General features: G+C 32.4%; 2 protein-coding genes across 4 annotated transcripts; one reads left to right on the forward strand and one right to left on the reverse strand.

Annotated features, from left to right (window-relative positions):
• Nucleotides 1-1469: 1469 nt before the first annotated feature.
• Nucleotides 1470-25196, reverse strand: LOC123674573 (lipid storage droplets surface-binding protein 1-like). 3 transcript variants are annotated; one of them, XM_045609487.1, is made up of 8 exons: nucleotides 25039-25196; nucleotides 7807-7934; nucleotides 7499-7678; nucleotides 7180-7396; nucleotides 6367-6536; nucleotides 6050-6307; nucleotides 4283-4372; nucleotides 1470-1844 (listed from the first exon to the last, which is right to left on the reverse strand). In XM_045609487.1, coding segments are annotated over exons 1-8 (1326 nt in total). In that variant the 5' UTR covers nucleotides 25040-25196; the 3' UTR covers nucleotides 1470-1562. The 3 variants fall into 3 exon arrangements, with proteins under 3 accessions (XP_045465443.1, XP_045465444.1, XP_045465445.1); XM_045609488.1 differs by lacking the exon at nucleotides 25039-25196 and adding an exon at nucleotides 9920-9938; XM_045609489.1 differs by lacking the exon at nucleotides 4283-4372.
• Nucleotides 15954-16739, forward strand: LOC123674574. Its single transcript, XM_045609490.1, has 2 exons — nucleotides 15954-16358; nucleotides 16450-16739. Exons 1-2 carry the CDS (start codon nucleotides 16246-16248, stop codon nucleotides 16667-16669), a joined length of 333 nt encoding a protein of 110 aa, XP_045465446.1. The 5' UTR covers nucleotides 15954-16245; the 3' UTR covers nucleotides 16670-16739.
• Nucleotides 25197-26610: the final 1414 nt, after the last annotated feature.

Here is a 26610-nt window from a genome sequence, read left to right on the forward strand (position 1 = left end):
GAAAATATCAAGAAACTCAACTTGATATCATAATCTATACCTTTTTGATTTGTAAGTCTTAATTAGCTGAAGATAATTCATGAAATAGGTACCTGCTCATTATGATATCTTGTCGCAATGCATTAGTAAATAAATAAAATGTTAAAGGAATATTTTTTCAGCTAGTAGCAGCCAGAAAATATTACAATAAAAAACTCCGAAGGTTAGAATGCTATAATGTATTTAAAAAACTGCCATAATTTCCGAAATTATTCCAAATGAGGGATAAAATGACGTTCTGTAAAGATGATTGAAAGTAAAATGAATTTGAAATGTTCAGTTCAAATTGACATAAAAATTATGATCGATTTCAATTAAATTTTTGAAAAATATATTTGAAGGAATTCGAATTTCACCATAACAAATTTTCAAATAAAATACAGAGTGTTCCTAAATTAGAGGTTCAAACAAAAATAGGAGATTTCTTGGCTAACTTTGAGAAAAAAAATCTATAAATATGAACCCGAAAACGTTTCGTTTTCATGATACAGGGTGTTCCTTATAGTTCTACTTTTTGATGATTATACCAATTTATCGGATCTTTATGAATCATGATTATAGAACTGTAACGGATCTTTGTACACTCTATAAAATAATCAACAATCAAATAAACTCTCCCTACTTACTACTTTCTAGAATCAGCTTCAGAGTAACTGGTCGCGATGTTAGGAATAAAATCCTTTTCAACACTCCTTATTATAGTTGAACGAATACGGGACAGCACTCTCCGATGATACGTTTACAGGCTGCCTTTGACTCTCTCGTCTTGAGCGAATGTATGGACATTTTTGCCAACGAGTGTGCTAATTTGAAAAAATTCCTGAAAAACTTTTTCTTTGCTTCTTATTGTGAAGTAAACCAAGAATCATATTTCAAGTGTGAATTTGAGTTAGCTACTCTGTAATTTGTGGTTGCTTTGTTGGTATATTGTATAGTTCGCAACCTAAATGTACAATAAATAAATATATCAGAAAAATAAGCACCATAACAAATAGTTGATTCATTCACATCTTACTCACTGGATTTTTTGATAATTTGGATCGTTATGAGGATTCCAAGAGCATTGTTTAGAATTTTTTTTCTCGAAATCGATAGCAGATAAGACAAAACTACAAGAAACCAAAAAGTTTAGTTTTAGATCAAAGTTTCTTTTTACACTACCAAGAACCAACTGAAAAAGTTCTAGAGGAAAAGGGCTGGCACTGCTCCAGAACAAAAATCAGCCTGTAGATATGTTTTTCCGCCTCCATAACACTCTAGCGCGCTCTCTCTCCTCGAAAACCTCCGTACCTCCTTCTCTGGGGCATCGTCGGCACTGGTAGGGGAGTGTCTAGTGAATCTGTACTTGCTCGAGAGATGGCATCGTTGGCCACGCATTACTCTCGAATAAATTAAATTTTAAGACGAGAAATGAAGTAAAAACGATTGAATAACATTAGAAAATAATTTTAATTTTGAATAATAATGATAGCACAATAAGATTATAAAAATTAAGCAAGCAGTCGAAATCTGCCCAACTGATGTCAATCCTCCTTCGACTCAGAGCTTTCTCGCTTATGTAGAGAAGAATGAGAACCATTTTTCTTCTGTGCGGAGGCTGTGTGTTGATCATGCAGTAGTTGCACGTGTTGAGCGTGTCCTTGGTGGCCATGGTGATCGCTGTGATGGCGGTGACGATGTTGGGTACTGGAATTACTGTTTGCTTTGCTGTTGGCTGCTTTGGAATAAATTTCTATTTTCGGCACCGCCAAGGCTATTGTAACTGGTTGAGCTGGAGTTATTGGTTCTGGCAAGCGAGCTTGTTCCTGAATCATGAAAAAAAATTGTTTTCATTTCAACAGGAAAGATTTCATTCAATGAGTACAGTAATTTCTTAAGTAGATAATAAATTTGGAAGGTTGGTTTCGAAAAGTATTAGTAATACCTACTTCTTAAAGTAATAAAGTATCTTAGTTTTTGATATTCTGGGATTTTCATTGAGTGCCTATATCTGAATCTGAATAACCAGTAAATGTCATAACTATAAGAAAATATTTTGCTTCAGAATAATAACGATTGGTTGGATTTTATTAAATCAGGTAGGGAAACTGAAACAACCCAGAGATGTAAAACAGAATTATTTGATTTATTTTATTAACAAATTAATCTATTAAAAACTTCCTTCGACATTTGATCTTATTCCGTCTTTTATAAGTCTAAATTATATTCTAGGGAATATTGAAGGAATTTTGCAATATGAATATTGGAAACGGCAATTGATATGAGACTTGCGTGTTTTGAAATTGTCATTTAATTGCATTCAATTAGTTATTCAACGAGTTACTTTTCACTTCTAAAAAAACTAACGTTGAAAAAAATTATTCAAAATTGAAAAGGAAAAAGTGAAAAGGCAAAGAGGAGTTTCATAGCTTGGTGCAATTTATGCTCATTGCTTAATATTCTGTAATATAATTATTAACTTTGGAAATTGGAGAAAATGAAGTTGCAAAGTGCAATAGACCGCAGAGAGAAACATAATTTTTTTCGATAAATTTGTCACTTGAGTTCATATGAATTAATTTTTCTCATATAAAAAGAATTTTATGATCTGTTTGGAAATAAATGAAGCAATCTTTTGATTCATATCATCATACAACATAATAATATACCGTAAGGTGTAAAAAACTAATTGGCGAGATAGCATTAACGAATATAAGAACAAATTTCCTTCAAACATGCATTCCGGGCTCTGGCGAGTCTACCGAAGGTACTGGAAGCATTATAACCTCTTAAATATAGGTCTCCGATTTCAACTATTTCACTCACAAATTGCATTTCAGACTTTTTTGAACAGTTTTGGTTTCGTGTCTGTCGGTCTGTGTTTACCCAAATCCTCGAAATAGCCTTAATTCTGCATCGTAATAGCCACAATTCTGATCCGATTTTGATAGAATTTGATGTGTCCTGTTTGGAATGTAGATGGTCCCATACGATTTTGGAAAAGTGGTATATGTATTCGTAAAGCTTGGTGAAATTTCTGGTATTTTCATATTTTGCGTCCGCTTGTTCGATTTTGATGAATGTTTGTATGTGAATTGGAATTGGGTCGAAATTTCAGATTTTTCGGATACAAGGTATGCGATAAGAGGGAACACCACCACGTGGCTGCTCAGTTCAAAACGAAATCAGGGATATTTCTTCTTTCAAATCACCGATTCTTATAGAGTTTCACATAATTTCCTCAAACAATTATCTCCATCGTGTAAAATAAATATTTTTGATTTGCGAATGAAAATTTTTTTGGTAACTTTTCGTTTTTCGCAGAAGAATTGATGATATATGTACAATGTATAAAGCACTGATATATTTCTAATATAATATTAATGACAAAAAAACTACCAATAATAATTACAACAGAGATAAAATTATAATTTTGTGGAAAAAATTATTGACCGTCGTACAGTGCCGCCTTTACTTATTTGCTTCGAAAAGAGAAAGAAGATAAGGTGAATGAACAACTTAGTATAACGTACAAATGGGTACCAAAGTTTGACTGATACACGAAAATTCACGTGGTGGTAACCCCTCTTAAGCATACTCAAACGTTAAATTACCGGTATACCATATATTACTTGCTGCTTCTCTAATTTTGATGAAATTTGTAATCTATGTTTCGATTGGGGCGGAAATGCTACCATAGGAATTGCAACTTTTCTAGATATTCGGTATGCATTGAGAATACTCAAACATGAATCCCGTTAATTCGATATTCAACGTTTAACCTGTTATAATGGCAACACTCTTCAATCTTTTTGACATTTCTTATGTCATTTGTGTTAATTAGATTATGCCACTTGATGATGAAAAGATACACTCTTCAATAAAGTTTAGAAAATGATGAATTGTTTTATCGTAGTCAGTGCCCATTTGGGAATACTGAGGAAAACTTGAGGGAAGTGAACAAAGTGTCTAAAGTGATACCCAACATCCACAGAGGGTAGGTACTTTAAGAAGAAGAAGTGTTTCCAAATAATCACTGATTTCAATAAAACAATTTCTAAACTTTGCTGCTTCGTGCATTGCATCTTTACATATTTGAATGAAACCTACTGAACACTAATGACATAAGAAATGTCAAAAAATAATACACAGTGTTGCCATTAGAACCATTTTGAATTGAAAAATTTCTAGAAGAAAACCCTTGAGGTCCACAACCTAGAGGTGTACTATCAAAGGCAATCAATTCGAGTATAATAATACTCACCAGTACTTGATAGGTAAATGATTTGATTTCCTGGCGTATGAATTTCATCGCATCAGCAAGTAAATTATCCACTTCTTCCAAAGGCAAGCTCTGAAGAAGTAAATCGAGTGAGTGAATTCAATTTTCGAATGCGTTTGAATTTTCTTGATTCAGAAAGCACCATGCAGTAAAATTTATATGACTTTGTGAGAATTTGTATTTGATTTTTGTTTGTTTGTTATCAATTGTATATAGTTCTTCTCTATTTCCTTTGTCATTTTTTTCATATGAACTAACAGCCAACGTTCCTAGTATGAAGTTACTCAACCTAATATTTAAATGAATAGAAAATTATCGAAAATCAGAAAACGTGATGTAACCAACTCCTACACAAAAGTTAGTCTTCTTATTAAGGCTTAAAATCTACATAGATACATTTGCATAAAAAATTTGTATTATATGACTAACTCAACAATATTTTGCACTATTTCAAATGATTTTTCTGAAGAAACGAAAAATAATAACAACCCCTTACTCATTTATTAAGCACAGTTCTTTCGAAAATCTGCACGAATTTTAAAATCATTTGATGTAAAAATTGTGAAATAATTCATATGACATAATCTTCTAAACAATTCTGTAGATTTTTATAATTAACTAATTCAAACAGCGTTTTCAGATATAAAACCTATTTCGTCTAACGTCAACGTTTGAAAGTATTGTTTGAAAGTATTGTTTGAAAGTGTGTCATGCTGAAAATAACCTTCGGTTTATATGCCCTCGAATCATGCACAAGCCTCAAGAAAATACTCCTTGATAAGTCACGAGTAAAAGTGATTTGTTGATCGAAGATTAAGGGTGTACACAACCTTTCCCCATAGGATCTTCAGTGCAAATTCGTTTTGATTCTGTGCGGAAATCGCTTGATCAATTCTTTCAATTTTTGAAGAAAACCTAAGTATGTATTTTTTTTCACAAAAATTTTTTTCACCTTGAAAATTGAAAGATTTTTCAATGGTTTATCAACTATTCCTTCTTCTTTATCTTTTAAAATGCACAATGCCTATTTAATTCCTCATGTACTTGATTCCTGGGATGTAGATTGCCAGCTTGCTGTCTTGCCATCGTTTTGATGGTAGTCCTAATGGTCTTCTCCCTTGAGGTAGGTTGTTTCTTTTAATCTTGGCCATCCTGTCTGGACTCATTCTATCGATGTGCTGGTTCTATTGCCTTCTTCTCCCTCTTATCCACCTCACAACATCGTATGTTCGGCATTTTTCTCTAATGGTTGTATTCCTCTGCCTATCGTTTAGTGTAGATCCCTGTGATTGTCCTAAGGGTCTTCATCTCGGTTAAGATTCTCTTTGTCACCGATGTTTTTTGCGCCATCTTAATTATTCGGATGATCTCTTAATTCATGATCATCTCAATTATTCGAATGATGAATTTCAAAAGCGATTTCCGCCCAGATTCTAAGCGAATCCCACTGAAAAACCTAGTGAGAAAGTTAGTGTGTACCCTCAAGGAAACGATAAATTGAGAAAAGTTATGGAAGCAGTGATGAGGAAACTGTCGAAATAATAAGATTAAAACCCTGAAAACGTTTATTTCTCAGTATAGGTGCCGAAATCCTCTAGCTAACAGAAATTTTCTGATTTTTCATCTCGGAATTAAAAAACAAATAATTATATGAATGCTGGATTACATTTTCCAATAGCAAAGCAGTGCATTATTGGATTCGAATACCTTTTATTCGCATACAAGTCAATAAAATATTAATCAATTCACCTGGATCAAAGCGCGGGTGTTCCTCACAGCAATAGACTTGGTTCCTTCGATAGTTTTGACAATCAATCTCGGTAATCTGGTGATTTCTGTACTACAGTAATTGATCAAGTGAACAAGACAACGTGCGGATTCTCTGACCACCAGAACAAATAATTCTTCTACATTTTTTGGGCGAGCTTGGTTTTCAGGTTCGTTCTTACTGAGCTCAGCCCAAAGTTCCTTCGCTTTCTGAAGTGCTAGTTTGGGGTCAGTAAAGATCTAAAATATAAATTTTTCACTAATTATAATTGTTGGACTGGAGATTAAAATGTCATTACCAATTCTGCAACATAGATCAAAACGTGAATCGCTTCTGTTCCTTGTTCTTTGATGAGTTTGGCATGTTCGAGTGTTCTTTTGGTTAATCTTCTTTTCAGTTTTTTTGATACTCTGTCGACGTGTTTCATTGTATGGAGTGCACGATTATTATTGGTTGGAGATACAATATCTGAAAGCAGCAGTAAATAGTAATAGTCAAAAATATCGGAATGATATGATGAAGTTGTTAGTGTGATGGAAAAAATGGCGTGATGTTCACGCCATTTACTTTCCTTGTAGGATCAAGAAAAGTATATCTCTAATTCTGTGGTTATTCCGTTCATTCTTCCACATCTTGTAGAACAAAATCGTGCGAGAATATATCAGAAACGCACAGTTTTCATGGTTATATTTTATTATTCTATGTTGGCACTCCGAACTTTCCGCCACGGCTTTATCTGTCAATTCATCAATTTGCCTTAAAGAAATCAGTTCTGCCAACCAACATTTTTCAATGCAAAAATCACTAAATTATATTTATGGAAATATTTCATTAATTTCAATGAAAATGCAATGAATTAGAGAAAATAATGTATAATACTCGTACAGAAGGCTCATTCTACCACTCGTTCATTCCAAAACTCGCCACTTCGTGGCTCGTTTTTGAATTTTGAACTCGTGGAAGAATATCAATGCCTTCTGCACTTGTATTATAAATAACTATTCTCTCACATTCCTCGAATAGAAGTATTGAAGAGAGTCAAGCAACAAATCTTCATTGTAACAGAAGCGCAGCATCTAAGGGATGTTTGGCGACAACATAAGATGCATACCTTTGCTCAATTTCGAGTCTTCTTGATCTGGAAAATATTTATCGATATATGCATCGGCTACGTCAAGTGCATCATCCAGTTTGTCAGCAGCATATTCAGTGTATTTGCTGGTTAAAACTGTGTTTCCCATTTGTTTCACTGAATCAGCTCTTTTCAGGACAGGTTTCACGATTTTTGTACTAACTTCAGATAGATAGTCTTTTGTATTCGAATAGATCTGAAATCAAATTAATTTAAGAATTGAAAACAATTTTTCCAACTAACAAAAGCAAATGACAGTTATTTATTATTAATGATAAAAAACTTATTTCCTACGAACCATTTTTGGAGGTAGATTTATAGATGGTATTTTACTTTCGACAATATCCAAACTTTTGCAGATGACTTTGTCAATTGTATTCAGTGGCGTTTCTAGTAGACCAATCGCAGGGTTATGGGTGACTGCCTTGATGGTATCTTCGGCTTGATCCAAAGTCCAAGAAAGCATGTTATTGGTTTTCTGTAGACATGAGCATAATCATAAATATACAGCTCTTCAAAAGTTAAGGAATATATATATCAATTTTTTCCTCAAGTTCCCTAACTTTTGAAGAGCAGTATATATTTTCTATCATTCGTCTTCCTCACCTTTATTCGACCGTACATATTTTCTGCGATATTCATTCCACTAGTGACTATTGGAATGCTCATGATTCTGTTGTAAGATTCCATATTCTCCAGACAGAAGGGAGTCTGGCCACTATGGGGAGAACGCACTGAAAAAGAAAACGAGAAGTTTTCATCGTTATATTGGTACTTTACTTCACTATAACTAATCTCGATAATATCAGGATAACCAATCTGAATATTCGATACAATTTAGCTAAGGAAAATTATCAGTGATTGAAAATGAGATTACGGACTTTGTCATTCTTAATCTAGGTATCCATTTTTGCGGGCGTCTTAGGTTATTTCATATGAAATCTGATAAATATTGTCGAAGTTCAAAGTGTTTGTGACATGCAGACCGACAACGAAAAATAAATTGTTCAAAGTGGTCTGCAATGCATTTTGCGAACAGAAATTTGCAAATCAGGAGACATTTTTAACGTCGGTAGACTAGGATGAAATGAGAACATATACCAGTCAAGATCTCTGAGATACAACTACCCGAGATCAACTCTTTTCGTCAGCAAATAACAAATCATGAATTATTTCAGACTTTGATCGTTATGGAACCATATTGATCGAGTATTTTAGAGTGAATAATAATTATTTTGTTGTCAATATGGTTTTTGACCAGCAATGAAGGTGTTCTGTGGGATTAATTATTTGCATGTTTTTTATTTGCATATTTTTTTTTCCTGAAAGCACTAAAATGAATTCAATAATATCCAAGATAGATGAATAGATTAGAGTGGACGAAGTCAATTTTGAGAAAATTTATTGTTTCAATATTTTAATAACATGACAATAACAATTAATACATTATATTTCAATCGAATAAGCTCTTCAAACATTAGCTCTTCAGTTATTAGCCCTTGAAGTAGCTGCTGATGATGATGGTTCCCCAAAGACGTTAGATACACCAAAAACTCCCATGTTATTTTCAACGGCTTTATTGTTCTGCTGAATAGTTTCTTCGAAAGGATTTCCAAAATCCACAGAAGGCGGTATCTTTTTAGATATTGGTGATAATGATTCCCCAGTCTGCAATAATTTGTATTATATTAATCTGAACTTCAGTTGTGTCGATTCAATTACACTTGAGATTTTACTACTGAGCTTTAGAGAGCGTATAAAAATATCTCATCGATAAAATATAATTATTATTAACCTTTGTTGCTGTTGGTAGGGGAGTTTGGAAGATATTTGAAGCACTCAAAGATGGCGAAAATGTTGTCTCAGATGAAGTTGGTGGAAATGGAGGCGAAAATGTTTGAATAGGATGCAACAATGAGGAACTCGCATTTGGTGAAGAGGTGGTACTGGTAGGAACGAATGGGTTTGAAAACAACGTCTTTGTATCTGTACTACTCGGAGTTGTAGGTGGATTGAAAATATTACCAATATCTTGAAACGGATTCGAATCGGTTTTGATATTATTCTCATTTGAAGTTAACGAAGGAGGGTTGGAGAAATCACCCGCATTTGTTGTTACTGTTTTCTTAGGTGTGCTTTCAGAGAGTGAAGTAATATTCAATTTTGGAGTTTTTAGAATTGAAGAAAGGTCTACAGGAGAACTTGTGTTTTCATTTCTGGAGAAAGTGAGCGATTTATTAGTTTTTTCATCAGAATTTGAAGAAATTGTGGAGTTTTGAGTTGGGAAAGAAGATAGCGATTCAGCATTAATAGATGGTACTTTAACAGGGATTTTAGAGATATTCTTATTCAATTTCGGAGATGCTGATGAAGGGGTACTTTGAGGAACTCTGACACTCTCAGAGGATTTGGAACGTGAAGTCTCAGGCTTTCCAAATTGACTATGTACTTCAGATTCTGACTGCCCATGTTTAGATAATGAGAGACTTGAAGGAATTAAAGAATTGACAGTATCAGTCGAAAAACTTCTTCTAATATTCATTTTAGGTTTATTATTTAGAGTAGGAGCTGAAGTATATATGGGTGGTACAACTAATTGGGAAGGAGATTTTGTAGGAGAAATATGTTTCCTAGAATCTGTTTCCGATTGATTCTCAATGAAATCCGAATTCACATTTAGAAGTGATAAATTCGGTTTATTATTCTTAGGATCGCTTACTGTGTTTTCAGTTTTTGATATCGGAGTTTGAGGAATTGAGGGGAATGGTCTGCTCACAGCGTCATCATCTTCGTCCTTTGTTTTGTTCTGCTTTTTCTTCGTATCTTTCGATGAATTTATGAGTGCCCTCTTACATTCCTTTAATTTCACATCCGTGCATTCGAGATTGTTGGTGACGCAGAAATTTTCATAAAATGTTTTAATGACAGGCAGCGGAAAGTAACTGTGCACTAATTTGAGGACCCTAAAAAAATGATACAATTGATTGTGTTGAAATTATTTTCAGAGTATATTTTCGTGACTGAATAATCTATGCATCTTTCAATTTTGTTGAATATTAGATCCATTCTGCAATGAATAATTTCTAGTATGTTTTGCGAATTTCTCTGAATAATGATTCTGTAAAATTTTTAAGTATTTTTTTATTCAATCTGATGTTGATATCACCGATTCAAATGCAAACATTGGTATATATCGACTCATTGAAAAAATTGACAGATGAATTGAGTTAATCCAACAGAAAATAAATTTATGCAAGATTAACAAGAGTCGGCTTCAAATTGAACTTGAAAAGACATAGATAATTGAAAATATGAAATTTTCAATTAATATCAACATTTTTACGGAAAAACAATACATGGATTCGCAAAATATTCCTCATTAAAAAACTTTTTTTATAATAATCATTTTGATTCTTTCTTGTTGGGGATTCATAAATTTATATGAAATATATGACACAATAAAATCACTGTACCTACATGGCTACAAGATGTTTTTCAACCTCAAAAATACAGTTGAACAGGCGGTAAATATAAGTTTTTCCATCTTTGGAATAGTCGTATGAACTACTATTCTTATGATGATCGAATAACTTCTCTGTAAAATCCGTTGAGAATGTTTTCGACAGGAGAGACAGCCATCTGAAAATTCAGTAATTAACCATTGAAAATCATATCAAATACAGGATGTACTCACATATGCAGAAGATAAGAAGCACCCTCTTTTACAAGATCAATTAATACGTTGAAGTCATCAGTGATAGCTTTCGGTTGTGAATTTTCCACCATTTTTATTTCAGTAGAATCGAAAAGTTAAGTGTTTCCCGTGAAATATTTTTTTATATGAAGTTCTATTCCTAGTTACGTATATGTCTAATTGCAATTCTTGATAAAATAAGATTGCATGTTTATTGGAATATGGAGTAACAAACATCATTGTTATTCAAGAAAATGCTGATTATATTAATTGTCTTTTTTTGAACAGACGATAACTTTGAATTGATGCCGATAAAGGCAATAGGATATCATCTAATTGTATGTGAAGTGTTATCATTTTGGATCATTTAGCGAAAAATAACCGATCATCTTTTGAATGAAAGATGTCAAGATATATGTATATTATTATTCAAAACACTTCAAATATAACAGCAAATTTCCTTATTTTTTCCATTTCTTAGTAAAAAGGGTATATCTCAATAAATCGGGGAACAAATACATGGAAATTACTCTCGAAAATACGAAATCCTAATGGGAATTTCGAAAATTCATAATTGTTATTGGGATTATGGCAGTTGACGTGAAATTTTATATAATGGGATAATTTATGCGTGGACTATTTTAGTTATTTTCATTGTTCATGTGAATAAAATAAAACAGAGTAATTTCCACAAATATTTTAATTTCCAAATTATTTTATTAAGCGCCAATAGTGTGGCTCCTTCAGGCTACATTTGTGACTATTTACTTTTATTTTATTTATAATGAATTTCCAATAAGTATAAAGACCGAATCCATCGAATAAATCTGTTTTCACGAAATATTGGGTATTCCTGTTTCAATATTCTTTTTTTCAGTTTTATTCAGTTTTCTCTGGTTATGATGAAGTATTCAGCTCGAAACTTTGCACGAAGCATATTATTGATATATATCTCTACTCGAATTCTCCGTTGATTTTGTGGTCACGTAAAAATTGTTCAATTCTTTTATGATATTCTTCTTGAATTCCCTCTGGTCCTGGTGATGCAACCAACATAAAATTCTGGATGACGATATTGAACTGTTTCAGCCGTTCCATTTTGTAGTTCATCATGTTTGTATTGAAATAGAAATTATAAAACTTGTTTCAATTTTGCAGGGAACTCGAAACATATGAATGTAATATTTAACTTAATTGATTCTACAGTTTTCAAATCATCACGATAAAAAATTTCACTGCTATATTCTTGTCAGATTTTGCCCATTTACGAACTTGACAGCGGTATTCGAGATACGAACATACCTTGAGAATTTCAAGTTTTCAGATCTCTCATTGCAAGAGTTATCTTGTTTACGGCAGACGGACAGACAGAATAGAATCATTCGTCATCATTAAATTGGATTTTATCACCTGAGATGAAATGATCTGTTCTAAGAACGCTCTCAAAAAGAAAATAATTTTTCGTTGAATTTTTTATTCCTATTGATTATTGAATTACTATTTCTGACTCAGCCCTATTTTTATATAAGTAGGATTAATAGGTTATCGCGAGTTTTCTTTTTATGAATATGCAAGCTATTCGCATAAAATTGATAAGAAGTAGTTGCTTTATCATAATGATTCCGCCAATTCATGAATATCATTCCGGATTTTTGAAGGATGAAAATCAAGACGTCCTACAAAACTATATTTATTTTTCTGAAACGATACAAGACCATTAATCATGTACTTCAATAGCATCGTATTTCGAAATTTTTTGAATCCAGTTAAACTTCAGAACTTCCAATTTTGAATTGATTGAGGTTTTCGTAGCTTGACGTCATCGGCCAAAATTTCCTAAAAACCTATTAATATTAAAAGATTGCCTCGAAATACCCGAAAAATAATCATAATATTTCGATTTTACTATATTATGGTAGTCGTTTATTTTTCAAAAAATATTTTGTTTTGATTTCTTTCATTTTAAGTCTTCACTATTAAGTGATTTGATTATTGACCTAGAAGGACCAATGCGATTTAATTGAGGTTTTCAATCAAATTCATTTTCACTTCTCAAATTACAAACTGTGTATTTTTTTTTACTCTTCAATTGTAGTTCATTATTAGGAATACCAAAAAACTTTAGATTTTGATTTGGTGATATTGAATACCGTATTCCTTACCATATGCAGCATCAATTGTTAGTCAGTAATTAATTTTTGTAGGTATCATTGAAGGTATGAGTTTAAAGTAGGAATGAGATTAAAAATAACTAGTACGCCCATAGATCTTCCTTGTAGGTAGATCAATATATCCAGTAGATCTACCTAATAGGTAGATCAATGTTGTCCATAGATCTACCTTGTAGGTAGATCAATGTTGCCCACAGATCTACCTTGTAGGTAGATCAATGTTGTCCATAGATCTACCTTGTAGGTAGATCATCATAGCCCATAGATCTACCTTTTAGGTTGATCAATATAGCCGATAGATCCATATTTTAATTCATTCATAAATACTTCCATATCTCCTGTGAAATCGATATCGCACTGTATAAAATATATTCATCGCACGTATATCTTCGCAAATTATGCAAGAGAAAACAAATCTAAAGCTCTTATTCCAATTTCCAGATTTCATAAGGTCTCGATTTTCCAGAAATGTATAATTGGCGCTTGAAAATTGTACACCCTGTATATAATCGTCAATCCCCACCTGTATACCTTCAAGAATTATGCAATTGAATGATAACCTATAGAGCTAACATGACAACTATAAGAAAAGTTTTCAGTTCTCCAGAGACATCTCGGAAATTGTACACTCTGTATAAACGTTATTCATCGCACGTATATCTTCGCAAATTATGTGAGAGAAATCTAACTTGAAATTTCAATTTTCAGATTTCATAAGTTTTCAATTTTACAGAAAAGCATAATTGGCGCTCGAAAATTGTACACCCTGTATAATATGGTCGATTTATCGAAAAACCTCCAATAGGCAACTTGAAAAAAAACAATGTATAATCGTTATTCTTACATAATTATATGTGTATACTACGAAATCATTCACACAATAGACTGAACAAAAAATTGATCCATTTCAATAATCCGAAGCATTCACCGCCAAATAATATAAAAATTAATAACTGGCGAAAAATTAAGAAAAAAAAAATTATCACTTGCTACAAGATTTGAACTCGCATCCCAAAAGAGACCTCAGATTTTACGACCGCATCCCTAACGACCCGGCCACAATGCCTTTGCATAATTAGGTGCATTTGTGCTTCTTATAGGAATAATGTCAAAATAACTGGTGACACAGAGATTCTATAAATTGATGAATTTTCATGAATTTCGTTTAAAAATCGTTAAATATAAAGGAAATCGAATTAAAATATCTCTACGTACCAGTTTTCTTCGCCTCAAATGCTGATATCTTTCCAAAATGATATATTTACCTTGACAATTCACATGAAACGGAATGCTTCAAGATTTGACCAATTTCCATGAAAATATCAACAAAACGCAAAAATACCATCATAAAAGGGCGGTACATACAGGTAGTCTATTATTTCCTCAAATTTCTCGTTAAAAACTTTTCAAATAACCAAATGACTCCTGTAGAGGCTTCTGGCAAACCAAGCTTTCCACTGACACAAAACGATTCCGCTTGAAAATATCATAAAATATACATGGAAAAAGGGATATAAATCGCATCTGATTCATCTTTTCTTGCATATTTCCTCTCGATTCGTCCAAATTTTAACATTTCCAATGAAATATCATCTGACGTTTCCCATTTTCATTCTGTATTTCGACGATTTCATGAATGAGAACAGAATTGGTTTAAACGTCAGAATATTTTGAATAGATTATTAGATTGATCCTTGATTTTATTATACAGTTATTCATATTTCAAATAGTTCTATTCATCAAGAGCCCTCTAATGGACACAGTAAAAATAATATAAAACCTAAATATTCTAGAAACGTCAATTGCCGCGGACGTTGCTAGGCCCGTTGCTACCCAAGGACATCGTAGTATTCTCCTATTGGTCGTTCACGTCGACGTGAATCTGGAAATTCGTCGGGAAATTTCCCAAACTTTATCCGTTCATTCCCAGGTAATCCCGAAAAATCGGGAAACGGGAATATCCGCGGGAGTTAATTCGACATTTTCTCTTTCTTCCCGTACTTTTAGTTTTTCTCGTATCTCTCCCAGAGCCGAGAACACTCGACCGCAAAATCGGTCCAAAATCGTTCGATTTTCGGTGGGAGGAGCGCTTACGAGTTTAATATAGTATATAGATAAGTCATCATATTTCAAGAGCTTACGATAAAACATTTACAAAAATTTCCTAGTAAAGCTCTGATATACATATATCTCTGGTGTGGAACAATTTCTTTCATCACCGCTTGACCAATATGTCAATCTCAATAGTGGCCCATTTTGAGAGGCATAAAATCCAGGAATCGAAAAATAATATCAATTTTTTCAATGAACTATATCCGAGAAATGCTCCGTTTACAAGGTATTTTCAATCTCAACATATGAAAAGTGCTCACAAATGCAGTGGTATAATACGTTTTAGTGCGGACAACAAAAAGTAATTTCCATCACAAAACTTACTACCCTGCTGTAAATGGAAGCCAAGAAAGTTTCATTCGAATATCTTCAGCTATTTGGTGCAAATTAATAAATTCAATTTTTTTCGGTAGAACTTTGTGAAGGGAGTAGTTCGTTGAGTTCGTGATGAACTTCATAATATTCTTCGATTCTCTATCATCTCTTGTATTTTCAGCCTCTCAAACTGGAGCACCCCATATATCAAAAGTACAATTGCAAATTTATGTCGAATAACGAATTTTTTACAATTCTACTTTCTGATTATGGTCGATTCTATAGAACTTATTTTATCTTTAGAATAATTCACTTGAAACCATTTTGCTTTTCATGATTTCGTCTTCAAATCAATAATTTTTAAATGTTTATTCAATTCCGTTCGAATATAATAATTTATATAATATATATATATATATATATATATGCTTATATCTCTCAATTTTCAGTCTTTTTTGTGAAGTGAAGAAAACGGATAAATATGGAAGGATAAATTACTTCGATATATCTAAATAAATCCAAAAATATTTACATAATATACATCTGGAAAATCAGAAGTTCTATCGCAGAAATTATCAGGATCGATTTTTCTGTTAACATTTGGAAACCAACATGATATAAAGATACAAGTATCATTAACATTTTTGAATGATTAGTCAGATTATTTTATTGAACAACAGATAGTATGCTATACAAAATAAAATGAACTTTTTTTTACTATTCAAACAACTCAGTCACTTCATCTGAAGCAACATGTTCGACCTTTTCAAGTGGATTCTCGACCAAGTAAATGGTTATATAAATTTTTACTATGTGGTGCTATCGATCATAAACAAAATGATCGACTGTTTCAGCAAAATCAAAATGTGAGTATGAAATTATGATGTTTTCTTATGTTACTTCTTTTTCAATTCTGTATTAAAATTTTTTTATTTATTATGAATTTGTTGTTTTCAGAGATATCGCTGATATATTTGCCCAACCTTTGAATCCTATACAACAAATGCAGAAGGATATGGACGAAAACTCAAGGAAGATACAGAAAGATATGGAAGAGAATACGAAGGCAATGCAGAGAAATTTCAATAAGGGGTTGCAAGATTTCCAAAACTTATTTAAACCACCACCTGAAACACCTGAAGCACCTGAAGCACCCGCTCCAAAACCAGCAGAATGAACAATTCATATATTCTCCTGAATTGTCAATAATTAGATATCAAGTCGAATATATAATATCTGCACTTTGAGAGATTTATTCAATTTAACCCACAAACCTGTTGAGTTCAAATGTTAGTATGTACTATCAAAATGAAATAATTTACTATATTCAATTCAACTATTCCAAGTATTTTTGACAATTTTCAAAAATCATTTATTTTACTTGATTGTTTCATAAAGACATATTGCATATTACATTCAATATAGCAATAAGGTCATATAATTCATTTTTCATATTTCGAACAAAATGACTGAAGGTTTGAAATTGATGCTGTTAAATATAATAAAACATAAATATTTATAATGAGAGACTATAGCTGCCTGTGATGAGTTTGCGAAATTATATGACAATGTTTTACAAGGGATGTATTTAGGACGTCTGTTTTTTTTGTTAAAGAAAGAATGTTTCAGAAATTGTATCTATTGATCTGAGTTATTTCAATATTTATATAATCTACATTTTTATCTTCCTACTCATATTTCTTGTTGCGTCCAAATTTTTCTAAACAATTGTTGAGTAAAAAATGCTTGAGGTTAAACTTCAGTTATATAATGTTCAGACAGAAAAAGGATATAAAGATTTTCTGATCTAGTAGCCATCTTAAACATGTTTTTCGAATAACGGCTTGATTTTAAAATTTCAACCTGAATGAATCTGTGATCACGGAAATTTTGGGTACTTTTTTTCAATTCTTCTTGAATTTCGTATGGTTTTGATAATATGATTACGAAGATTGAATTTGCTATTCGATCTCAATTCTTGTGTGGTCAATATAAGTTAATTTTTTTCTGTTATTCTTCTTGAATTCATGATATGTGGAACTGCTTGAAGTTTTGGAGTTTACAAGAAAACGAAATTTCCAACGACCATATTTACGGATGTCATATATCTCAAAAGAAACTGAACCTTTAAAGCAAGCATTTATTAATTTTACATGCATTTTCATTTCCTCAAGGAAATTTCACAGAAAACTAATAAATTAATTAAATGAATAATTGTGTTGAAAGTATCATTATTATACCTGATGAGGCATTCATCTTGAGACATTAAATTATATCAAAAAACATGATTCAGGAAAAGAGGTTTCAACTAAAAGTTGTTTGGCATCATGGAGAAAAGAAAATGAACATATTTTGTTTCAATCTTGACCTTGACTTCCAGGTTATTTGAAGTTTGACATGATTCTTATTCTTCATAAAAAAGTAGTGACTATTATTTTAATTTTTTTTTCATCGGATTTCAAAATATTGAACTAAATTTCATTCAAACGTTTGTAGTAATATCGATGCAGAAACTTTAAAGCGATGTGATATGAATCATTCATTAAAAGAATTGACAAATATATTGAAGTTCAAGGTCATCATTTTCAATAGTTACTGAAATGAAATGAAATAAAAAAAAATAATTATTAAAATTATTTTCAATTATTTTCCAACTGTTTTAATAAAATTAAATTCAATATTTTGTAATCCGATCGAAAAAAAATTCAAACAAAAGTTACTGTTCTTTTTATAAAGAATAACAATCTTAGTACAAGAATATACCTTTCCATTTGAAAAAATCAAGTTGACTTTGAAATAACCTTGAAGTCAAAGTCAAGATTAAAAAAATATTCATTTTCTGTCCTCCTTATTACCTAACAATTCTTATTCGAAACATTTACATTTAAATAATTATTGAGATAATTTACTCTTCATAGTATGTTGTAGAGACCAGGAAGTTTTGATGGAAACTGAGCTAGGTATTATATATTGAAGAAAGGTCCTCTTGCAACATTTTGCTCAAAAGCTTCTGACTTTTCTGCTTTTCTCATTTTTTCAGCCGTTTGGATATGGGAATAAATGTTCTTTCATGAAATTCTTTATTATTAACGAAATACTTAGCTTTTGTTAACTACTTTTGGTTTCGTTTTTCAGTGTTTGACATAAATTTTTAGTTTCATTCGCGTTTCACAAAAGGTGAAAAATATTAGATTTTTGTATGAAAATTTTGACGAGGTTTTAAGGTTTTGAATATTAACAAAAAGTAATCACCTATTCCAATACCGAAAAGTCATCTTGAAATCTTTCGTTTTTCATAAAATTTTGTATATCAAAATTTTGATATACAAAATTTATTTTCAAAATCACATAATTCTTCAATTCATTATTAGGACTGATGGGAAAATGTTGGAACACAATGAAATATGACCAAAATTATGAAATTTCTATCCTGTTCTTACAGAAGCTTTTTACAACATACTTATCATTTCACATAATTCAAACATAAAAAATATCGGGACAAATTTACTTTACTCGAGTCCAATTTGCAATGATCAATTATCGAAAACTTTTTACTATCAGTTGATATCTTTTTGTGCAGATTTTCCACAATCGTTCAAAATTCGATAAGATAGTTTCTGATTTCTAGCAATCAAAAAAACTTGTAAAAACATGAAAACTGACATTGGATAACTCTTATATTGTGAGTTATTCATCGCAAGAATTGTATGACCCAGTTTTCTATAAAAAATGATTGATTTTATTGGTATATTTACAGATGTTACTAATTATTTGTCAAGTGTTGGTACCAAACTTGGTGATATTTTCGGCAAAATATTTAATTGCCTCTCAAGCATGTAAGTGATGTTTATTTTCGTCAACCTTTAACCGGTTGTAATGTGTAATTTTTGTGTCCCATCGCCACTTTGAGAATAGATAAAGAACATACCTTTCTTTATAGAAAGTATACAATATTGCTTTATCGTAAAAGCCTGACTACAATTGTTTCGGAGATTTCAATAGTCCATTCTGAATATAAGTGCATCGCAAACTAGTTCAACCGTTTAACCAAGAGATTCTTTCTTCTTTTCTATTTATAAGTTGAAAAAATACTTGGATTTGCAATATTCTTGAAGACAATGTCAATTTATAGGTTGCTATTTAGTTAAAAATCATTGGATTTGTAATATTTTTCGAGAAAAATGATAAAAAATTGTGTACAATTTGCAGTGTTCTTGCACAAAATATCAAGCAATTATTTCCGAGAGAAGCATCTAATGACAAACGGATTTTTGTAATTCAATTTGGTATTCCCTCCATATTCTGAAATAAGTTTGATATATTCTCTCTCATTTGGTTATATTCGGATCTATAAATATTTTTATACACATATTCGCAATTGTAATGAAATGTATATTATTATAGATTTAAATCAAATAATTTGACAACTTTGTGTCTAATCCTTCACAATAATATATCTGTATGATATATTCAGTTTATTTTTGTGAAGGATTAGATACAAAGTTGTCAAATTATTTGATTTATATTAAATATCCTTCATCAAGAAGACTCATTAAACTTTTATAATATTATAGATTTGTTGCCAATTGCGAAATGGATTGGGTTGATGTTATTTTACGTGTTTATTTATTTTTTTTTTGGAATTTTACAAATGATTTATCAAATATTTTCAGTGAACTTTACAGCTTGACGTAAGGAATGCCTAGTTTTTAGGTCTAGCTTCATTTGGATCTTTTTGTATTTTTCGAAAATTTTAGTTAGCTCGGAAATCATTTCTCTAGTTAACAAACTCTACCCATGAATTTAGATTTTAGAATTTTCCTGCATATTTGAAGTTTTTCGTATTTCGATACGAATCTCTTCCACTTTTGAACTTTAATAGAAAAATATCAAAAATAACAGAGTAGCTGCTAACTGATTGATTCCATAAAAAATAATTAAGATGGAAGAGGTATTTTAAAGGAACCAAACTAATTAGTTTTTATATATTCTAGAACTTGGTCTGATCTTTGGACATCTCCTAAGACGTCTCTAGAAGATACTATCAATGGTATCATAACAGAGTTTAAAAAGTTATGGAACACTGTGATAAATGCAATATTTGGTTCTGATGACGACGAGAATAAAAAGAAGAAAGATACTGATAAAAAAAGAACAAAAAGACATGTTCTGGAGTAGCACAGAAATGGAAAATAACATCTATAGAATGTAATAAAATTTTATGGAGGTCTGGTTTTGTTTTATTCAATCCATTCTTCATTGAATGACACCTCAAAGTTCCTCATCGTTGAACTTCTTTATTTCTTCTTAATATACCAGATTTTCAAGAACTAGAGGCAAACTTGGTATGAGTTATAGGGCAAATAGACATGTCGTTCATGTTAGGCCCTATGTATTTCCTTTTGCTTATAGGGTGATCTATCGAAATGTGTCAAAACATAAAATTAAAATATTTGGTTACGATTCAGATCAACAGATTTACTAGACTTAAAAAATTAAATTTTGAATGAAAAAATCAGGGCCGAACTGAGGAAAATTCCCCCCTTGTGTCTGTGTATGTCGTATATTTAAAATCTGAGGTTATGCTCTAAAAATACACTACAACACGAAAAACCTCGTTAAATTTCTCTTTGCATATTCATTTACTTTGATTAATTGATTTTCATAATATACAAATTCATGTTTAAGCCGCCGATTTCGAATCTCACCATCAATGGCATATAACGTTTGTAATAAATAAATAAATAAATAACCGAAATTCAAAAGACTCGTATACAGATATGGAATTCGGTTTTTGGATTTTGTAATGGTAATTCTGAAGCTTATATACGAGAATATGACAGAGGCAAGACCTAGAGTTCCTATAATCAAAACAAAAATATTATCAAGAAAACTGCATTATTGATCTCAAAATAAGTACTGAACCACAGGGAAGCTGAAGGGGCTACTATAATTATAATATTCTAATATACTGCTCCACAAGAGTTAGAGATATCGTATTCAATCGTTTTGAAAAGTATGTAATCATCGAGAAAATCGCTGTAAAATCATTCAATAACAACTTGAATCGATCCAATAAAATCAGTATGAGACATTTCGTCAATCTGGTCGCCTTTTTTCTGAAGTTTGGTGCACTGTATATGCTTCATGAATGAATGAATCTTATTTTGAAATGGAGTCAGTCTATCAACGGCTTCGATTTGAAACGAGTTTTCTGAAAATGCTAAGACGTAAATTAACAAACGCTGAGGCTAATAGGGCTATCGCAATGCTACAGGGTGGCCTAACTCAGGTTGTTGTAGCGGAAAGGCTCCAAGTCAGCCAAAGTGTGATATCTTGACTTTGGAATTGGTTCAGAGAGACAGGTTCCGTGTTGGAAAGACCAAGGTTTGGTCGGCGACGAAAAACAGCACCTGCTCAGGATCGTTTCATCACCGTTTCGGCGAGAAGAAACCCTACATCTACGTGTAGAATGCTACGGAATACTCTTCAAAATGCAGATGGGGTCCAAGTTTCCATCGAAACCATCAGACGACGTTTGAGAGAGGTGAATCTACTTGAGCTTGATATGCACGCGTCGCAGGGCATATATTTCTGCAATCTCGTGCGCTTATACTGAATAAGGGGATTCCTCGAGCGCCTATAGACTGAAGCATTCGCCAGTGCGACTTAATTAGTAGTTTTCTCACTATGAAATATTTTATCAACGCCAGCATCTGCAGCTCCTGATGAAAGACAATTTTCCAGAGCTGCCCTTACAGATACAAAAGTTCGCAATAATTTAGGCGACAAATCTATAAGATGCCTCATTTGTCTTAGATCCTGGATTGAAAATTATGAAATCAAACAAAGCCTGGAGGTTTCCCAATATTAAGAAACTTATCTTTTTATTATTTTTCATTTTGTTATGATTAATAGTTATTCAATTTATGTTTCTATTTCAAAAATGTTGATATTTTCGATTCTTTTATACAATGAGTTAAATGAGGTTCCTTCTCATTTCATCATTTCTTTATTGATGTAACACTACACGATAAAATTGCTAAAAATCAAGTAGCTTGATATGATTCAAGCACTTGATAAATAAATACTTGACTTGACATGAGATTGAAAAACTACTTCTTGGCTTGAGCTTAACTTGAAATCAAGTCAAGCTCAGGCCAAGTTGCTTGAAAATCAAGCCAAGCCGTGAATCCTTAATTGAATCGTTAATCATATTTGGATTCGAAGGACTTTAACCTATTCACCTATATCCCTTCTAACCGAATACCAAACTTCTATCTCTCAGGTTGTGAAACATCCTGTATTCCCCAATGGGAATCTATACAACAACTAGGTGCTCATAAATTTCGTTCAAAACCTTTCTCAATATAGAAACTGACAAAAAATCAACTACTAAATCAGCAATAACTCGTTAAGTAGATGTCATATCGATTAAATATTTTTTTGTATACAAACTTATAATATAGACGATATTTACAATGTTATCAGCATAATCCAAAACAGTGTCACAATTTGATCATATCAGTATAGATATGAATTGATCAAATTAGAATACATGTATACTTATGCGATGAAGCCGAATAAAATCGAAAATTATCTTGCTTTCGACTTTTCGACTATTGTGATACGGAACTTTTACCACCGATAACATTAGGCCAATTGAAAAGTCCCCGGTCTGATGCACAGATGGCGGTGCTAGTATTAAATCCATATGATTTTTAGTCAGTACCAACCTTCAAACGATACGTGTCAAAATTTGACTGCAGTCCGACCATTAGTTTGTGAGATATTTCGTTGTGAGTGTAGGTACTTTTGTTATTTGAAAAAAGATGGAAAAAAATTCGTGTGCTGATAAAATATTGCTTTTTGAAGGGAAAACAGTTGGAGCAACACAATGGCAAAATTGCATGAAATGGTCTTCCCATCCTTCATATTATCCAGATCTGGCACATAGCGATTTTTCCTGTTTGAAGACCTCAAGAGAATGTTTGCTGCAAAGTAATTTATCGCCGATGAAGAGGTCATCACCGAAACTGAAGACCATGCCATGCCATGCCATGAAAATGCCAAGACGTAAATTAACAAACGCTGAGGCTAATAGGGCTATCGAAATGCTACAGAGTACAGGGTGGCCTAACTCAGGTTGTTGTAGTGGAAAGGCTCCAAGTCAGCCAAAGTGTGATATCTTTACTTTGGAATAGGTTCAGGGAGACAGGTTCCGTGTTGGAAAGACCAAGGTTTGGTCGGCGACGAAAAACAACACCTGCTCAGAATCGTTTCATCACCGTTTCAGCGAGAAGAAACCCTACATCTACGTGTAGAATGCTACGGAATACTCTTCAAAATGCAGATGGGGTCCAAGTTTCCATCGAAACCACCAGACGATGTTTGAGAGAGGTAAATCTAGGTTCAAGACGTCCATTAAGAAGAGTTCCATTAACACGTGACCATAAGCGTCAAAGACTGGAATGGGCAAGGCAACATATCAATTGGAACGATCATTGGCGTAGAGTCCTTTTCACTGATGAATCCAGATATAGACGATTTTCAGATTCTCGAAAAAAAAGGGTATGGATAATCCCACGCATACCCCGTAATCGTCGCTATGTCCAAGAAGTCCATCCATTCCGAGGGGGTAGTGATATGGTATGGGCCGGGATATGTTTCAACGGGCGCACAGATCTACATATTTGTCCTGGGAATATGACCGCCTTACACTATAGGGAGCATGTCATTGAAAATGTTGTGCCAAATTTTCACGCTGCTATTGGTGAAACTTTTCAATTTCTAGACGATAACGCTAGACCGCACCATGCAGCTGTAGTTGAGATTGAGCGCGAGGAGCTTGGTATTCCACATAGAACATGCATGATATATGCTGCAAACAAGATTAGATAATCATCACCCTACCCCAGAATCCTTAAATATTCTGAGAAAGCTTCTACCCCGTTTATGGAAACAAATTCCTCAAGAAATGTTCAACAACTTCGTGTGTAGTATGCAAAGAAGATCTCAAGCTGTTATTGATGCCCGTGGAGGCCATACATTGTATTGATAGTCTTAAAATGCTTGAATTATCTGAGAATAAATTTTCGTTATTTTACTCGATTTTTCTTAACCACCCTGTATACGCTGCAGACCTCCAGGCAAAAATTAATTTTATTTTCTGCAACTTGAAATCATATTAATATAAATTTTCATCACAAAAATCTCATTTAAAATATATTTTTTTGCAATTTAAGTCAATATCCCTAACTCATGTGGAGCAGTTTATTTGTTCTGAGTTTGGTATCTGCAAATTCCAGAATTCATCAACTTTTCTGAATCCAACAATTTTTCAGTCACTTGCATAAATGATTAACTTTATGAATTTATGTTCTTCAATAATTTGCTCAAAATATCCCCAATAAACCCAACAAACAATTTTTTTCACATGCATAAGCTTCAACGAATTCACGTCTTTCATTAATTCGTCTGGAAATATTTTTTTTCCATCACATAAAATTCAGAATTCAAATATAATTTTTCATTAAAATAACTTACTTTCTTATAAGAGAAGACGTCCACTCTATTCACTGCACTTTGGTCGAGTATAAAACTGAAACAGATCTCAGGCTTCAGATAAACGATGCCCTTTTCAACCTCTAAATGATAATTTTGAACATTGAATCATTCTTGTTATGGATGGAGCAAGTAAAAAAAAGTTCGATGATATATTCTATTATTTCGAGTTTTGTGATTGTTTATATTTTTAGCCTAAATGCTAATGATCAAGTTGTGAGTGCAGACAGTTGATAACCTTGTTATGTATGGAACGAAGTGAACTTCATACTTATATGACTCACCATAAGTTAAATTCACAGATATATTCGGGAATCCAAGATTTCTATTTTTTCGTATGAAGCTGGTTATGCTGAATTAGATCCTTCTCATTCCACTTTTATCATTTTTTAAACCATGATGAGATAAGTTCAAATTTAAAATAATCTACTTTAGTGAAAACCGCAACAAAATCTGTTCACTACCTACCTAAATTCGGAGATTGAGGCAGACAAAAAAAAACAGTCGAATATAATATCGAAAAAGCTCTTAGGATACTGCTTTCTTTCGCATAATCGAATAAAAACTGTCACCTTCATAATATAATAAAGGATTATCGTGAATACTCACTTTCATTTAGAATGTATATCAAATTTTCATTTCAATACAATTCTTGGACATTGCCACTATGTGTGCTATACAACATCATTTGAATATCCTCCGTATGATCTCCTACAGGATTCGATCCTTGTGAGGTAATTTTCGATGACTCGCCTATACATTTTGGGCAATTTCTCAACCATTACATAACGGATATTGGTCTTCAGATAATCTGAGTATTATCGACATAAACACGATCTTTCGCAAATGCTATGAATCACAAGATCTTCGTGACCAAATTCAAAATGAGAAATTACACATCCTGTCAATTTTTTTAGCAATGAGACTAGGGAATCCAATCCCGCAAATGCGGTATCCCTTTGAAAATCTGCGGGATCAAAATTTCGCAATTTTCCATGCGGGATCTAAGGGATTCAATAGTAAAATTGCATATTAGACATTACAAGGGCTAACGTCTTGTGAAACATCCCAGAAAGCAATAAATCACTCATAAAATACGGAGGAAGATGCAACACTAGTTACTGCTGAAACTACTCTACGATTCATGATCAGCAAGTTGGAAACTCATTATAACTCGACATTAAAAATAATAATAATATTTATTTACCATTGAGTAAAGAAATGGTTAGAGCTTCATTTTCTAGGATAAAAGAGCGCCGTTCATTAATGACAAGTATGTGACCTTATTTAGAAAACCCAGGCAAATATCTAGAAGATATAGAAGCCAAGAAGATACATTTGTAATTCTTAGCTGATCAACATTACGAAATGAAGTCAAGAGTTAGACTGACAGGCTTTAGAAGACAAAACACAATCCCAAACCGAAAACCATTTCACTTATGCTGATGACATAATCTAATCTATCTAATCTAGCAACGAGACGTGAACTATCGTCTTTGAATTTAGAAGAGGAATCGAATCATAGTGTTCGTACTGTGTGGGTACCAGAATCAA

The sequence above is a fragment of the Harmonia axyridis genome, chromosome 3 (genome assembly GCF_914767665.1).
Source record: "Harmonia axyridis chromosome 3, icHarAxyr1.1, whole genome shotgun sequence".
In the NCBI taxonomy this organism is placed as follows: domain Eukaryota; kingdom Metazoa; phylum Arthropoda; class Insecta; order Coleoptera; family Coccinellidae; genus Harmonia; species Harmonia axyridis.